The sequence below is a fragment of the Thalassophryne amazonica genome, chromosome 13 (assembly GCF_902500255.1).
Source record: "Thalassophryne amazonica chromosome 13, fThaAma1.1, whole genome shotgun sequence".
Classification (NCBI taxonomy): domain Eukaryota; kingdom Metazoa; phylum Chordata; class Actinopteri; order Batrachoidiformes; family Batrachoididae; genus Thalassophryne; species Thalassophryne amazonica.
The window spans coordinates 49,948,738-49,967,383 of record NC_047115.1 but is presented as its reverse complement, the minus strand read 5'-3'; the positions used below and the strand labels follow the sequence as shown (position 1 = coordinate 49,967,383).

Genomic DNA, 18,646 nt, shown 5'->3' with positions numbered 1-18,646 from the left:
GAAGTTCTGAGAGGGTCAGGAAGAGACTCAGTCGATTAGTCAGAAAGGCTGGCTCTGTCCTGGAATGTACTCTGGACTCCATAGCGGTGGTGGGTGAGAGGAGGATGTTAGCTGACATCAATTTTTGTCAACCCCTCTCACCCCTTACATGAGACTGTGGGAGCCTTAAGCCACTCCTTCAGTAAAAGATTGCTGCACCCTTGGTGCAATACAGAATGTCTCCACAGGTCATTTATTCCAACTGCAGTCAGACTGTAATACCTCAAAATGTTTCTAGCACCATAACACCTGCTGATTTTCAACTACATCTACCATCACCTTACATGCACGACTGTGAAATTTATCCTGTGCAATAGTTTTACCTAGGTATACATTCTTACACTTATACTCACTATATTCTATTTTCCACATAATCTGTTCACATTGGTATTTATGCACCCACTAGCAAACATTGCAATATATTTTACTTACCTGTCGTTAATGTAAATATATTTCTTTTTCGTTGCTATTGCACAACTCTTGCTGCTGCAACAAGTGATTTTCCCCGCTGTGGGATCAATAAAGTTTATCTTATCTTAATGGTGCGGTGTTTGTGTAACACTCTTTGAAAACAACAAAGAAAAACATCGTATCCGTTTCTGTGTGGGCAGGGCCTTAGTTTATAATTTTAGATAAGATGTAATGTTGGATTTGCAGGAAATGGCTTCCACTTGAATTTGAAAAATACCAATGGACCTGACCTCTAACACCATCATGCTCTACATTTTGCGGAGAGACCTGAGTTATCATATCATAACATAGGTATGCATGTATAACCTAAATATGGCATCCGCTGCTGTGGATGTATCAGCTGTACCTTGCCTGAGACTTTCCAGGCAGTAGTGCTGAGTTCGCACTTTGTGGAATGCGTTTATTTCTTGGAAATGGGGAATCCTCCTATTTGATGACATAGCTGAAACCTTGTTTTTGAACGGAAAATTCCGTGACTGAAATTTTTGCGTTTAGAAAGTCGAAAGAAATTTTGCCTTGAAGGTGAGTAAGATAGATTTTAAAATCATATAGAATATTTCATTAATGTAATTATCTACCTTTCTGTGAAGTTTGGTGGTGATCAATGCCTTCATATGCATATTTTTATGATTCTCCCACACCGATGTTGAGTTGGTAAGACGGTGAACATGGCAAAATTGCCGGGGTTTTTTAGCTTGGAAACTTAACCACTAGACCATCACCTCCCAGTCACACTTGGTTCACTTAAAGTGTGCATCCTTTCACTTTGTCTAGAATGCGGAGAGCAGCCAGTGGGTCAACACACAACGCTATGTGCTTTTTAAAAATATGATAGATATATGTTTTTGAGCCATTGCAGTCTGCTTTTAGAAAATATCACTCCACAGAGACAGTGCTCACGAAAGTAGTAAATGACCTTCTGCAAGCAATGGACTCGGACACCACTACGGTTTTGGTGCTGTTAGCTCTTCGTGCTGCGTTTGATACCGTGGATCATCATATTTTGCTTGATAGGCGGAAGAATCTTTTGGGGATTACTGGAAGTGCCCTTGCGTGGTTAACATCATTCCTGTCCAGTTGTTCTCAGTGTGTTTTGTATAATAACACTACCTCCAGCCTTAGTCACAGGTTCCACAGGGATCCGTTTTAGACCCCCTGCTTTTCTCCCTTTATGTAGCACCTGTTGGGCGTATACTGCAGACTTTTGGGATTGCCTTTCACTGTTATGCTGATGATAGTCGTACATGCCGATAACTGCGGGAAATCTCAATCCCACAAAATCTCTGAAGGACTGTCTTGCATCAGTGAGAGGCTAGATGTCTAGTAACTTCCTACTTTTAAACTCTAATAAAACTGAAATTATGGTTCTTGGTCCAGCAAGACATCTGCATCAATTTGACCAGCTGGTGTTCAGCCTGAGTTCATGTGTCACACATCATAGGGACAAAGTAAGGAACCTTGGGGTAATTTTCTATCCCACATTGCCCTTTGACCTCCATATTAGGGATATTACCAGGACTACTTTTTCCATCTGTGAAGTATAGCGAGGATTTGCCCCATCCTGTCTATGGCTGACGCTGAGACCCTGATTCATGCTTTGGTTTCTTCTAGATTGGATATTGTAATGTCCTATTTTCAGGGTTACCGTAGTCCAGCATTAGTGGTCTCCAGCTGGTTCAGAATGCTGCTGCCAGACTTTTGACACGGATGCAGAAGGTTTGAACATATTACACCCATTCTGGCTTCTGGACACTGGCTTCCTGTCTCTGTAAGAGCAGATTTTAAGGTCTTGCTGCTAACCTATAACAATTGTTCTATGGACTGGTGCCTCTTCCTGGCCGATTTGCTGAAGCCCTACGCACTGGATGCTGGACTACTGTGTGTTCCTAGGGTGAAGAAGAAGTTAGAGAGTCAAAGAGCCTTCTCTTATCATTACCCGCTCTATGGAAACAGCCTCCTTACAACCGTGAGGCACTCAGATTGACATTTTTAAGTCAAGACTAAAAATGTATTTTACTCCCTTCTTATGAAGGTTTTTTTCTTATGAAGTAAATTATCAAGATCTTCTGAAACTTCAAATGCTCATACCTTTCTTCATATTTGACATAGAAGAAACATCTAAATACAATTTTTGAGGTCTAGTTAAAGATCTTTCCAACCACCACCATTTCTTTTACAATTCCTTTCACTTTTATTTTTTTTGTCACATAAATAACCGCATTCCTAATCAGCGCTTGTAGCTTGTATTATGATTTACTATAACAGATTGTAAAGACAATGTTAAGGTCTTATTTATGTCTCAGTATTTCAACCTTTGAGAATGTGCTACTTAGAGGGGACGGATCGATCCTAATATCGATAATATCTAGCTGGTATTGATATTGAATGATCCTCGTGTGTAAAGATCGATACTCAAGCTTTTTTCTCTCCCGCACGCACTGACTGCTGCGCACGCAGATCATCAAAGCCTACTCTCTGTCTGTAAGAGCAGTGCTTTTTCTTTCTTTATTTATACTTTCTTTATTTAATTTTCACTTAATGTTTTTATTTTGTTTTAAAGCCAGAAGTGCACTGAAGGGAGGAAATTCCTATTCTTTGTATTATTTTCTTGTATTGTTCGACTGAAAAAAAAAGAACTGAAGCACTCAGAGAGTGCAAACCTCACCAAGGCCATGGGGTCAATGACGCCATAACATCTACACGCCGTGGAATCATTGAACTTAACAAAGTCTAACAATGATGTTTGCTCAGTAGTAAAAAAAGTTTATCTGCTGTGACTGGATAGCATGTATCCTTAGTGCTTGGCATCACAGTTTATTGCAACTTGCACCTTTCCCAGAAGCTACTGTCATCTGAGCACTGATATTGATATTGCATGTGCTTATAGACAAAAACAAATAAGACGACAAATTAAATTTATTATTCAACTAAACTGCAAATATATGAATTTTTTAACATTTATGAACACTTCTCTAAACAAGGCCATAGGGTCACTGACCCTAAAGAGATTCCCTCCTTGGCACAGTAGGATCTATTTCTTTTGTCTCTTTCTCTAAAATTGTATATAATAATCATTAGATTATTAATATATAAACAAAAATAAATTTAAGAAATATTACAATTTGTAAACAAATGCACCCGAACGTGATGACAGCTGCAACTGCTTAATGCTAACTTTTAACATTGAAAAAGCCATAGACATGCTAACGCGTTAGCATCGGGATCTGGATCGTGATCCAGATCACCACTAAAATTTAAACACTTGTTCCTCTTGTCATTTCCAACCACTCCACAAATTTCATCAAAATTCCGTTTCAAAACTTTTTATAGTTTTTCTCTATTGTGGTTTTGTCAGCTCTCTAACCTCAGAAGATTGTTTTAATTTGCTTTAAGTTCTATTTTTTTTAAACACTCTTTTATTTAAGAAACAGTGTAGAGAAGTGCACTGAAGGGAAAAAATTCCTTATTTTTTGTATTATTTTATTGTATTGTTTGACTTCAAAAACAGAATGTTTTGAAACTGTTTACAGTATTTGTTGTGGTGTGTTAATTTTTGTTGTATTGTGGTTTGTCAGCCCTCTACCTCAGGAGATTTTGTTTTAAGTTGTGTTGAGTGATACGTTTTTAAACAAAAATGTTGATTGTGATAATAAAGTATTTTGTTGTCACGTACAATGGCGAAATTCTATCCTAGGTCTTTTGGATCCTTTGGATCTATGAAGCAGAAATATGAAAAGTATTGGTATCGGTATCGATATCGGCGATACTGGGCCTGTATTTACTTGGTATTGGATCAATACCAAATTCCCAGTATCGCCCACCTCTAGTGCTACTTATTACTGATAATCAAATGACGGGTTTCTTGATTTTTTTTTCTTTTTTTTTTGCGGTCCATTGGCGCAAACCGTGTCCCATACATAACCTCCACACTATGCTTGCAATGGGAGTTGACCTGCCCGGCTTGCCGTAGTCGTGCAAAACTGTGGCACTCCTCCTCAATGAGCGTAGAAAAAATGGCGACAGCATACGCACAAGCGAGAGTCAATTGTGCCGGCGCTTAGAAAGTGACCCAAAGAGACACATCACCGCCATTCTTGCAATATTTAAAGGTGGCAAACTGTTTCTGATATTGCTCCGACATGGTTTACTCCATGCACGACTAGGAACAAAAAGCCAGTGCCTTGCTATGGAGCCTCCGGATCGTAAGAAGCCCAGCAGCAGGTATGCTCTGAACACACAGCTTCTCAACCGCTGCCAAATTGAGAGCCGCAGCGGCCTCTACGGGTGGGCGCTTACGCATCTCCAAGAAACGAGCTTCCTGTCAAATAGTGGCGCGCGCAGTTCACACTGCTTTTGCAAGGCTGGACTTGCAAACTTTTTTTTTTTTTTTTTTTGGAGCCACTTTTTTTCCGCGTATTTTTTATTTTTTTTTACGTCGGTATCGGCTCGTTTTGCTTGAGAACCAAGTCAGAATGTTCACCAAATGAGAAGGTAACGCTGCCGACATTTATAAAACTCTTAAAAACCTGTCAGAGACGAAGCTAGCTAACGTTAGCGGTCGCTGAGTCAGTTTATTGTTCGCACGCAAGTTCATTAAAAGATACGCCGCCTGAGGTGGAACTGAATAAGTTTACGCTGTGCCCTTGTGATGTGGAATTGCTAATAATTTGGTGGTTATGCGTAATTTTCTGTGCATGCATTTGAGCATAATACCAAACCCCAAAGTTAACTAGCTGAGTTAGCTCCACTCTTATTTGTGTAGCTTCACTTGGTGCTCCTGCTCTTGTTGTTTCGGACTTTATTGCTGAATCATGAAGCGAGTAGTTCGTTTTATATTTTATGCAAAATGTTATTTGCATCCATAACTTCTTGATTAGGTCTGTAAATAAGTTGCATGCGGTTAATATACAATGCATTTTTTGCCAACTTGCAGGCTTTTTCTGCGTGCAGTAACTGTTTTTGTGCGCGTCATCTTAATCAAATCGCTGCTGTTTGCCCCTGAGAGGGCGACAGACCCTGTGTGGAATCTACTGTTATGTCTGTTGCCTCTTCTTTCTCACATGCCTTGCAGAAGGATTGACACGTTGGAACAGCACGGTCGTAGATAATTTTAGCAGCAAATCCTAGCAATTTCCCCTTAATTCATCAACCTACATTGGACAAAAACAGATTGTGCAATGCTGCCCTACAAAATGCCACTGATGCCTAACATTGTTGCCGTGTCAAAAAAGGCAAAAATTAGAATGCTGACCTGTTGATGACAGTGCTGCTGGAAACGTGTCCTTGTCAAGAATGAATGTGATTTCAACACACTTAAAATATGTGCACAGAGTTTTAGGTGAAAGGTGAAACAAACAAAATGACAGTTGTATGCTTTGCATGGTTTTATAACACGCATGTAAACATGGTTATTTTGGCATATATTATCTTTAAAACTGGAACACGAGTTTAGCTTTTATAACGGAAATCACAGTGTAATTTCATTCAAACTTAAAATAACTCTACTGAGGCAGCTCCGTGTGCCAAATTGCATAGTGTCCTTGAGTAGGATGTGAAAGAAAATGGGCAGTACACCCATGTCACATGTGATAGTGCCCCACGATAGTTTTGGACCATTTAAAAACATATATGAATAAGATAATACTTTATTGTCAGATCAGATCCTAAATTTGTCTTACATATTCAGTAGTGCATTACAACACAAATAATACACATATTTCACAAACCAACAATCCATACAACAAAAATTTACTCACATTGCGGCCTTGATAATGTTATGGATTAAGCTCCATATTTAGTTTAAGTATCAACTGATGCACAAAAGAATGTTTCAGTCTGACCTTATTAAACTGTGGAACACTGTATCGACATCCAGATGGAAGGAGGACATATTTGTCAGAGATGTTTTTTGCCAGCCTTATTGTGTTGTGATAAGAGGTCTCATACAGGCCCTCTAAAGGCTGACCAACCCTCTAAAGGCTGACCAACTATTTTTGAATTGAATATATATATATATATATATATATATATATATATATACAAGGTCTATTAGAAAAGTATCCGACCTTATTATTTTTTTCAAAAACCATATGGATTTGAATCACGTGTGATTGCGTCAGCCAAGCTTGAACCTTCGTGCGCATGCGTGAGTTTTTTCACGCCTGTCGGTTACGTCATTCGCCTGTGAGCAGGCTTTGAGTGAGGAGTGGTCCACCCCTCTCGTCGTTTATTTCATTGTTTAGGAATGGCTCAGAGACTGCCGCTTTGCTTGGTCAAAATTTTTTCAGAAACTGTGAGGGACATCAAAGTGGACACCATTCGAGAAATTCAGATGGCTTTTGGTGAAAATTTTATGGGCTTCAAAGAGATTACGGAGTGTTACTGTCGCTTTAAGGACGGCCCAGAGCGACTGGTGGTGCGCCGTGCTCCGAAGCTGCCATCGACAGGCTGAGCGACCATTTCATTTCTAAATGGATGGCTGTATGGATCCGTGACCATCGTGCAATTTCTCTGGTTATCACAAGAGCTGGACATCAACCATTTTCCGGCAGATTTCACTTTTAACAAGAGATTTTGTCATGGAAAGAGGAGCGGAGGCTTCGCGCATCGCGGCGGTGCCGCATGGCGCAAAGCAACGCCGTGATGAAGCCTCACAGGACATGTTCTGGCATGTCCAGGCACATCCACAATTTCTCGGATAATCACTCAATGGAAAAACCACCGACAGCTGTCTGAACGCCATCTCAAAGCCGTCCTGTGAGACCAAAATGGAGGTGGTTTTGTCTCGCTCCAGTAGCGAATCCATCGTGATGCGCGAAGCCTCCGCTCAGCTTTCCATGACAAAATCTCTTGTTAAAAGTGAAATCTGCCGGAAAATGGTTGCTGTCCAGCTCTTGTGATAACCAGAGAAATTGCACACGATGGTCATGGATCCATACAGCCATCCGTTTAGAAATGAAATGGTCGCTCAGCCTGTCGATGGCGGCTTTGGAGCGCGGCGCACCACCAGTCGCTCTGGGCCATCCTTAAAGCGACAGTAACACGCTGTAATCTCTTTGAAGCCCATAAAAGTTTCACCAAAAACCATCTGAATTTCTCGAATGGTGTGCACTTTGATGTCCCTCACAGTTTCTGAAAACATTTCGATCAAGCAAAGCGGCAGTCTCTGAGCCATTCCTAAACAATGAAAAAAACGACGAGAGGGGTGGACCACTCCTCACTCAAAGCCTGGCCACAGGCGAAAGACGCAACCGACAGGCATGAAAAAACTCATGCATGCACACAAAGGTTCAAGCTTGGCTGACGCAATCACACGTGATTCAAATCCATATGGTTTTTGAAAAAAATAAGGTCGAATACTTTTCTAATAGACCTCGTGTGTGTGTGTGTATGTATATATGTATATATATGTATGTGTGTGTATATATGTATATATATGTATGTGTGTATATATATATAGTGCATAGATACATCTGTGGATGCTAACGTAGTCCATCCACAGCAGACCCGCAGACACAGGTGGTGCCATTATTTCTCTCCCCATGTTCTGGTGAATCGGAACACCTGTTAAAATACTTCTCTTATCAGCATAACTCATTAAAAGCAAATTTTCACAGCAGCGTATATTAATCTTCCATACACCGGCTCTTTGCTCGCCGCTAATGAGGGAATCCTGGTTATTTACTTTCTTTTACTCTGCTTGGTAATATGCTTAAATTCGGTGGGTCGTTTCATCTGATCTGAGGCCACAGCCAAAGAGGCAGACATGTCGCACAGGGCAGGAGCTTGGGGGGTCATGGTGTTCTCAGGGCAGCACAAGGGGCATCCCCTTCCTTGTGCGGGGAGAGGAGGGAGGGATGGTGTGTGCAGTCTGAGGTAAGGCAGTGTGGTCTGATGTTGCCAGCTCTCCATACGAATGCGCGTCTGATTTTATATCATAAAAATGGTTAAACTGAACCAGAGGAGTTTTTGCGCTGCTGACTCCTTTAAGTCTTAATTGCTAATTAACACAGCACAGGGCCTTTTAAGTATATAAAATGTAATAATCTTTGATTTATTAAGTTTATCACCCAGATTTTAACTTCGAAGGAGCAGATTTGAAAAGTGAAAACAGTCAAGGTTTAACTTAAAAAAAAAAAAAAAAAAAAAAAAAAAAAAATTATTAAAGGGGTTGTATAGTGCAAAACTAGTAATACCGTGCTATAATACAGTCACAGTCCAAAAAGTGAAAAATACCCTATTGTTAATTTTAAGTCATACTGCCAAACCCTATGGCCATTGCAAAATTGTTCATGGTACTCATCTGATCAATCGAAGAAGGTTGTTGCTAGGGTGGGCCTGACTGCAACATCTTTAATCCAAACCAGCACTGAACCCACTTACAAGTCAGAAAATAATAAGTGAAAGAACCATTGAATTAATCTGTCAGTGTTGTTACACCATATATCAAGTAGTATTTTGTGTGCAGGTTTCAGCACAGAGCACAAATTTTTTTAAATCAGTTTATCACACTACTTCATATTAAATATGCAATACACCCTCTATTTTAATCACACATCATCAGCAGCAGAGTGTCTGCTGTTTGAATGCAGTACTGATGCAAAATAATGGACATCCCATGGGTGTAAACTTAAAAAATAAATGCTGTATTTGTGCATCAGAGTGCTCAGGTTGTTCCGCGCAAAACTCTGCCTGTTGGAGAGTGGGGCCAATATTACTTCGTCGGAACACCTGTTTCAATAAAATGTCTGATTTCATCACAAATAAAAATAAAATTTTATTGCAACCCCCCCCAAAGAGTAAAGTTCCACTTTTGAAAACATTTCTAAGACATTTTGCACACTACTACTACTACTGCTGCTGCTACTACTACTAATAATCATAACAGTAGTCATAATGAATATATTTTTAACAACTAAAACATTCAGTCAGTGTTATGCTGTGTCATAGTTTTACTCCTGCATTTCTGTGCTAAGTGGAATTGAATAACAGGATAAAAAAAAAATCATTAATCACCTACTTGACTGATCACTTTATGAATGTGTGCTGTACATGTTAGGTCTGTTGTCCAAATGATTGAATGAAATGTTTGTGTATAAAACAGGAACCTGCTGTAAAACAGTATTACTGAGTCAGGCCTGGAGTAATGTGCAATTATGCTTTTTAACCTTTTCCTGTATAAATAAATAAATGAAATGAAAATGAAATGACCAAGATGTAACATGGAGAATATATTTCTTCATTCATTTTCTGTACCTGCTTTTTCCCCAGTTAAGAGTCACAAGGGAACTGGAGCCTATCCCAAAAGTCATTGGGCAAGAGGTGGGGTACACCCTGCCACATATAGATAGACAAGGCCAAGTGGGGAGCGATCTGGCAACCTTTTTGCTGTGAGGCAACAGTGCTAACCACTAAGCCACCATCAAAATAGTTAATAGATTGACAGATTCCTTCAATGGCAATTTCACTTCATTTTTATGTTTTCAGTCTTAATTTTTTACTCGGATGACTTATGCGCTTTTGCAAATGAAGATTAATGCCCAGTCCCAATACTCTCCCTTCGCCCTATCACTGCACCCTTTTGCTTCATCTTGCGCATTCACTTGAAGATGGAAAATGAAGGGAAATGGCAAAGTGGTAGCGTGAAGGCAGAGTGTTGGGATTGAGCCTAAGTGGTGTGAGCTTTTGTCAGTAATGTCTTGTTCTCAGAATCAGTCTAAAGGCATTGTGGCTCACAGGCATTCCAGTGATTTCAGGATGTGGTGTACTGCGTACAGTGGATAGCTGTCTGGAGCCGGGGTGGGAGGCGCTCAAAACTCATTAATGCCTGTATTTGCCAGGAGCACAGGCTGTGGAATACAGATGGAGCATCCTCTAGCATTTTCAGACCGCATTCTGTGTCTGCCCACACCTGCTTTTTGAGAAACTAACACAGAACTCAAATTCTGTCACTGTCATCTGTTGTTTTCCTTTTACAATGGGATCTTGATAAGAACTGAAATGAAATGAAATCAGATGCTTTTAGTTTGTAAGATCCTGTAACACAAGGAGCTCAAACATTACTGGAGGCTGATGAACATGTTGGTTATGAGTTTTTATAGTTTCATATTACATGTCAAAAGTGGAGCAGACAGCTGCACATGGTGAAAGTGGCTTCAGGTGGAACCCCCAAACAATATTTACCCCATGCGGTAGCATGCAGTCTGCAAGCGCCGTCTACATTCTGATACCTTTTAGATCATGTGACTTGTTGCAGTGCAACTGGTACACTGGATTCCCTAAGTGTTCCGTGACTGAGGAGAGTTAAGTAATTTGTCAGATCCAAGAGAAAGCACAGCAGAGACGTGCACTTCCTGGTTCTCATGCATTGTGCTCAAACATGTGCTTTCCCAGTGGAAAACTATTCTGTTGTGCATGCTTGCTTTTCACAGTCGCATGCGAGAAAGAGTGGGAGGTCTAGTTTCAGTTGTTTCACTGTTCCAGAATAGAGTTGGGCCAGATATGCTATTGTTCATTTGTATAATGAACATGCTTTTTTCTTTTTTTTTCTTTTTTCTTCATGGATTCACAGCAGATCAGACATGCATTTTGGGTTGTACTTGTACCTTCTTGAGAATTTTGCTGTTGTTGAAATTCATGTGTATGACCAGAGTGTATGTTGCTGCCTCTGGTGAACTCCACTGATGTTGAAATTCATGCACATTTGCATGAAGAGAGCATTACTGATTCTGTCATTAACTCCAGGTAGAAATTGATAACTTGCAGACACAGCATCTTAAATGGAATAATCAAAATATAGAGTTATCCTACTGACTGCCACTTATGCCATCATGGCTTCATGAGATGGAAGCATGCTCTTATACAATCTCATTCTGCTTCTCTGCTTTTTCCGCTCTCCAAAAATCCCCCTGTAGTTTGGCTATTGTGAGAAAGTGTGCTCACTAACCAGCTGTGTGCTATTTTGCTGTGGGCCTCACGAGCCACGTGTCGCAACCATACAATAGAATGTCCCTTCCTGGTACAATAGTGAGGATGGTTGGGTGTCAGAGGTCAGGCCCCCCTCACTCTGGTAGCCCTTGGTATCACTGCTTTAGTCAGCATACAGAAAAGAGTCTTGATTTTTTTTTTTTTTTTTTTATGCACTCAGTGATTCTGCTGTGGGGGGGGGGGGCTTGAGCATTCCACTGGCCTTTATTTGAGCCCTAAATGAGCCATCAGATGAGCCGTTGAGAGCAGCCAGACGCCATCTGCAGTGATAATTCACTTGTGGCACTCGGGCAAAGATGGCTTCAAAACCACAGCAGTGGCTAACTCAAACCTCTTTTCGCCAAGTGACTTTCTGTGCAGCCTGCAAAGCGTTTTGAAGAGGAATTTGTGCAATCTTTCCTGCAAGCTGTCACAGTCTGCAGCTGAAGCGTCTCATGGCAACGACACAAACAACCGGTAGCAGTGGCGTCATTGGTTCTGCCATCATTCCTGAGCAATTTAGTCATGCTCTTTTATGCATATAAATGATCTTTTAAAGTTTGCATGCATTATCTATGTCCCGAGACACCATGCACACTTTGGAATTTTTACAAATTCACACAGTCATGTCACCCTTGAGACTCCTACTATGGGACTTTTTTTTTTTTTTACAGTACTTGGCAGGACTAGTGTCCCACTATCTATTTTCATGATGCAGTGTCCCATTGTGTATGTGGTGTCTTTTTTGATAAAACACTGTGATATGACATATGAGTCTGCTGTTACCGTGAGTTGCTTTTTTGTTACACACAATACTGTGCTTGCATAGTGAAAAGAGTGCACCAAGGTCCTGCTTTCCCTGGTCAGAGAAGAACAAGGAACTTTCTTAGCTTCCATAATGCACTCATAAAGACACCAGAGTTTTAAAAAATTCTGCAGTTAAGACTGCATTGCTGTTGTTCTGTGAAGTCTTGTTTTCACTTCAAGTCTTGTGTAGATGAAGACTTTAGTCCATCTAAAACTTTGTTACATATGAATTAGAAAAGCCTTGCAGCAGGTGTTCTTTCTACTTCAAATCTGCTCCCGTCCAAGGACTGTCTGTGTGTTTAAGTGACAGATTTTGCAGTCAGGCAGATGGAAAACAGAAGTCTAGGCTCAAATGGCTCTTTTTAAACTTAAGCAGGTGATTTCTAGACCCCCCCCCCCTCCCCCCCATACGAGTGCACACCCCAAGTGAAAGTGACACATCCCTGCCCCTATGAACTTTCTACAGGCACGGTAATACACACGTGCCTTTCAGTCTGTGATCGATGGAAGGACACATGGTGACGAGCATATAGAACATCTGTTTTCGTGCCCCCTCCTGATCTTTGTCTTTTGTTTCTGTTGGCTGGGTCAGACCTTCCAGCCTTTTCATGCTAATCCTATTAAAAAACAATCAGAAAGGCATTAGGAAGCAAAGCTCTGACATTGTAATCTGCAAAGATTGTCTGCACTTGTTATCACCATTTTCTCCCCATCCTTTTACTTTTTATGTTTGTATATATGTGTCTTTTTTGTTTGTCCCAGACGATTATTATTATTATTATTGTTATAGTGCTTTCTTTCTGCAGAGCCCAATGTACCATATTATGCCTTATGAACTTTCTTCAATAGAAAAATAATATTGCCCAGTTAAAAAGTTTTTCCTTGATTGGCCAGAGCCCTGTTTGCATATAATAAAGTTTTTGCACATTTTGACTGAATGAGACAGAGTGCATAATGCAGTTTGACTTGTAGAGGTAGACAGGTTGATGACAAGGAGGGAGTTTAATATTTCTGCCTGTTCAGTTGAACCATTATGTTTACCTAGACTAAGTGAGGGTGCCAGTGGAGAAGCCACAGCTTATTATCTCTTGTCTGGATGATTGTGGTCATGCACACAGCATTGCTTGCTGCTGCTGCACATTTGGGACACAAGCCAGTCGGGCTCCAAGGACAGACACTTGTCATTCTGTTTTAGGTTGTAGCAGGCACTTATTCTCCTTCCATCTAGCATGCTGTTTGCTTTGGTATTAACAGGCATTTTCTGAAGATTCTATTTTGAATAATCAACACCTGCTCTGTTTTAACTTGTGCATACGTTTCTTTGGATTCCTGGTGTGAATGTAAAATTTTGATCATGCTTTGTAGGTAGCAGTGGTGATTGCAAAACTGCAATGTCTACTTCTTGTTAATAGTTTGCATCGTCTGTTTTTTCTCAATTCTATTGTGTTGACAGGCAGGCCAACTCAGTGAAAGATGCGTCCAAACAGAATTCTCAAGCGGATGAATCTTGTGACTCTCACAGCGAGGAAGAGGAAGCTGTGTATGGGGCATCACCTCCTTATACCAACCGTCAGATGAAACGCATGTCAGGGAAACATCAAAGGCACAGCCAGTCAAGGAGTGCCGGTCGTTCTCCCAACAAGGGTAAGTTAGGAGAACAATATAACTGGAATTTGTGTGTTTTTTATAAAGCAACATAATGTTTTGAATAATTCTGACCTATAAGCATATGTTTTTCAGCCGACCTCAGCTCATCTCTCTTGAGGGAGAGTCCCAGGGTAGTGGAGCCAGCTGAAGAGTACAACTACAAGCAGGGTAAGAAGCAAAGAGCCACCCAGCGTTCGACGGAGAGAGACCACAAGAAGACATTTGAAGGCTCCTTTATGCTGGATCCACTGTCAAAATCTAGCCCGTTTGGTGCCGTTAACATGGATCCCAGGAAGCATTATTTGAGCTTACGCTGCAGCAGTGACAAACTTCCTGTTTCTATGCCTCACCCCATGGCCCGACCCCATCGCCAGACCTCCAGAACAGACTGTCCAGCCGACCGCCTCAAGTTCTTTGAGACTCTGCGGCTGCTGCTCAAGCTCACATCTATGTCCTCCAAGAGGAAGGAGAAGGAGCAGAGAGGCTTGGAGAACATGGCCTTTATGGGTCACAACAAAGAAGTTATTTGGTTGGAGCTGCAGGCTTGGCACGCACGACGCTCAACCAGTGATCAAGATGTTTCCCTTTTCACTGCTCGCAAGGCCATCCCTGACATCATCAATGAGGTGCTGCATTTTAAAGTAAAGTACGACAGCCTAAGAGTGGCCCAGTGTTCAGGTACTCAAAGATCCCAAGAGGATTATCAGAATGCCTCAGATGTAGTTTGTGAAGAAGAGAGGGTGTCTCCTGTAGCAGAGACCAACCACTGTGGAGTTGATTCTTGGGCCTTTAGTGCCTGTCCGTCATCAGCAATGAACACAGCAGAGCCTCTTGGCAACGGGGCTGATTACAGGGAACATCTTCAGCGCCAACGGCTAGCATTTGACCAGGTCAAGCGTGTTATGGAATTGCTTGAATCTGTGGAAGCATTATACCCCTCCTTGCAGGCACTGCAGAGGGACTATGAGAAGTATGCAGAGAGAGACTTCCAGGGCAGGGTGCAGGCGCTCTGTCTGTGGCTCAACATCACCCAGGACCTCAACCAGAAGCTGCGCGTTATGGCTACTGTGTTGGGCCTGCACGATGTGTCCCGTATCGGGTGGCCTGTGTTTGAAATCCCTTCACCCCGCTGTTCCCGTGGTAATGAAGAAGAAGAGTATGAAGAGGACGAGGAGAATGACTCAACAGCCACTTTCACAGCTGAAAGTGATGCAGAGGACCGAGATGCTGAGCCAGATGGAAAAGTGGGATGTGCAGCAGAGGGAGAGTTGTCTCCCTCTTTGATTCCGAAATTTGCTCGACTGTTGTCAGAAGATGAGTTTCTCCCAACTGCTGTGGCAGGTACTGCAGAAGTGGGAGGAGGAGGGGGAGTGTTTTGCCCCACGTCCATTTACAGACCATTTGTGGATAAGGCTCTGAAACAGATGGGACTGCGTAAACTGATCCTCAGATTGCACAAACTGATGGACCGCTCTCTCCAGAGGTCTAGGGCAGCACTGCTCTGCCACACTCCTGCACAGGAGGTGAGGCTGTTATAGCTTTGGCTACATAATTTATAATGATCACCATATTTTATAACAGATCTTACAGTCTGCGAACAAGCAACTTCCTGATCCCTCCCCCCCTCCTTTTAATTAAGTCAGTTCAATAAGTGTAATTATGTCTTTGCTAATACTAAGGTGAGCAGTTTTAAAGCAGCTGGAGCAAAAACTGCAGTTGCAGTGAAGGAAAAGCAGTCAAACAGCCTGCTGTAATGTTTGCTGAGTAAATGTGACTAATTTTATTTGGTGCTTGAAAGAAGCTGAAACACCATTTGTAGGAGTACAAGTTCTCACAGAGTGGCTCATGTAACAATTGAAAGAATGTTAGAAGCGACGGAGAATTGCTAGAAAACAGAACTTTTGTTTAAAAAAACAGTGGAAATGCCTATTACCTTTGTTATGGCGAGGCAGATACAAGTGGCAGAAATAAGGTTCCTCTGCCGGGCATATATGGGCTTATACTCGGGGACAGGGTGATGAGAATATCTGAGAGGGACTCTGTCACTGCTTCTTCACATTGACAGGAGCCAGATGAGGAGGTTCTGGCATCTGGTGAGGATGCCCCTTGGTCGTCTCCCTGGGGAGTTCTTCGAGGCACATTCAGCCAAAGGGTTTACATTTCCCAGCTAGCTTGGGAATGCCTCAGGAACATCCTGCCCCCTGCTGGAAGCTCTTGTTTACTACACAGCTTCCACCACAGAAGTACCCTGAGAGCAGCCACAAAGCCAGCTCTCTACCAATCACAATGCTCCAGTCAGGCGGAGGTCTTGGAAAATAGTCAATAAATAAATACTGATAGAATAACTCCATTAATGTCAATTCTGTCATTTGTACAAAGTTAAAATATAACATATCTTTTAATGTTGAATAATGCACTAATTCTGAGGTTTTGTAACAAACAGACAGATCGCAAAGGATTCTGGGTAAAAGTGCCTCTGCTAAACACTGATTGGTTCAGTCATTCATTATGTAAGCCAACACGTTAATGTGTCGTGTGTTGATGTTTACAGATAAATGTGCTTTTGTAAAATATTCCATTTTTTTATTTGTAAAAACAGGCATTTTTACAGAGCCCTGGAAGTGTCATCGCAAAATGTTTGCATGTGGAGAGAATGTGCGCACGTTTTATGATGTTGTAAAACATGCACTCAATATTGTCTTGACACATAAATGTTGGCTTTACACTGTGCGAGTTTTGGCCCTTTTTCAGATGATTTTTCATTCGTACGAGAATTTTTTGGATCAAGTTTCAGGTTAATCGCACGTTCTGCATCGTGTAGTGTACATGGAGTAACAAGCTGCGTTTAACATCTCACGACCACCTCCTGATCGCCGATCGTATGGTCGAATGAAAATCAAACCTGTTTGATATTCTGGTCGGCCGTCGTGAGGGTATCCTGCTGCTGAAGAGCTACAAGCATCCAACCGCTCGCACTGTGCATGTGCAAACACGGCAGACCTGTCTTGTAATGTTTTTATTTTTTTTGTTGTTTTGTTTTTAAACTTTGATGTCTCTCATCAAGAGTTTTTGTAAATTAAGTTTGAAAAAAAGGCTTACGTTTTGCTTTTGGAAACACGAGTTCGATGTGTGGTTTTTGAACGTACAATGTGTGTGAGAACATAAATTGTGTGCTCTGAACTCTTATACTGTGCGGTTCTGTGGTACAGTTTGAACTGAAACCGAGTACAGTGATTAAAAATATCAAACAGTGTCTGCCCAGCTTCAGGACGAATACTGCCATGAACACTCCTGGCCAGTAGATGGCGGTAGAGGCCTTGAAAACTTGACAAAACAAAATTCCAGATAATCCGTGTCTGCTACATTTAAGATGCGTGGAATTTAATAAACACAAATACAATAACAATGTCTGTAAACCCAAAGAATATATTCACGAGAGTTTTAGGCACTAGAGTTTAATGCTGTTGTCCGTGGAGCCTGAACATAGTGTCTGAAATGCATTTGTCCTGTCGTGAACGTACTGAGATTACCTATCCTACCTATAATGCACTGCTGGGCACAGCATGTGCTCACTAAAACGTTAAAAATTGGCACATTACTTTAAAACTAAAACATATATCTGATATTTTCACTTTATAAAACTTCAGACATGACAGTAATTTTAAATAACTTGTCCAAAATTAGTTTGGTTAAAATTTGAACCATAAGTTTAAAAATGTATGCCTGGATGACTTTGGATGATATTGCCAGCGTATTAGTATGGCGTTAAAGGAATTTTTTTTTTTTTTTTTTTTTTTTGTGTGACCAGTTCTCCTTTGCCTGCAGAGGATAGAGCAGTTTTTCCTGGAAGCAGCTCTCTTCTGTTTGCAGAGGGTAGAACTATACATCTGTCATGAAACTTTTTTCAGGTAGGTGCTCAACTGATTTTAAATTTTAAAAATGTTTGCCGCTGTTCAGCTTTGTTTACTGTGTTATCGGTCTAAAAGTTATCAGATAAAAATTTACCGGAAGATAATTAGTCCGATAATGGTTTTTAAAGTTATCTAAAAAGATAATCCGATAATGAAAACATTCATTGATAATTATTTATCGTATTATCGGAACTGTGCCCACCACTGGGTACACACTGGACAGAATGCCAGTTTATTGCAGGGTCGACAGACTCATTCATACTTGCATGCACACCTATGGCCAATTTAAAGTTTCCAATTCACTTAACCCATGCAAACTCCACACAGAAAGGCCAGTATAACTACAATTTCATGATAAAGATGTTTAAAATGTAGTTAATGTATTTATGTAATTTGTGGCTGATTGCACTGTGTCGGTATCCTCAAATGTTAGCTATTATTGTAAGCCTCTGGAGTAAAGAAAGAACTGTTTTCAGTAAAAAAAACTATTTTTTTTTTACATCACAGGTACTCCCCACTCAAACCATTACCTTAATACACATGCAGCCCAAACTCCATGTGTCTGTGGCTCGTCCATATGAAATATAAAATTCAGGATTGAGTTTTCCTGAAGGCATGTGGAAAACAAGCTCAAGTTTACTTGTCATCTTTTTGTTTCTTTAAGTTACTCTACCTTTAAACTGTCCCTGGTGAAGCAGCAGGTGTTGTACAGTCGGAGCTTACACTGCCTTCATTGTTGCCTTTCATGCCCTGGTGGGTTGCCTTACTAGTGCCATTTATGCACGGTTGCTCATTTTTTGAGGACC

The 18,646-nt window shown here is 41.1% G+C and overlaps 1 protein-coding gene across 6 annotated transcripts in view; it reads left to right on the top strand.

The window, feature by feature from the left end:
- The first annotated feature begins 4,628 nt into the window (after positions 1-4,628).
- map3k4 (mitogen-activated protein kinase kinase kinase 4) overlaps positions 4,629-18,646 on the top strand; it is a 48,087-nt gene continuing 34,069 nt past the window's right edge. For 5 of the 6 annotated variants that reach the window (XM_034185667.1, XM_034185670.1, XM_034185669.1 and 2 more), the window contains exons 1-3: positions 4,629-4,731; positions 13,736-13,926; positions 14,023-15,452. In XM_034185667.1, the coding sequence (XP_034041558.1) occupies positions 4,697-4,731; positions 13,736-13,926; positions 14,023-15,452 (1,656 nt within the window). In that variant the 5' untranslated portion in view covers positions 4,629-4,696. Of the gene's footprint in view, positions 4,732-4,922; positions 5,002-13,735; positions 13,927-14,022; positions 15,453-18,646 lie in introns of those variants that run through there. The other variant, XM_034185668.1, reaches the window with a different exon arrangement.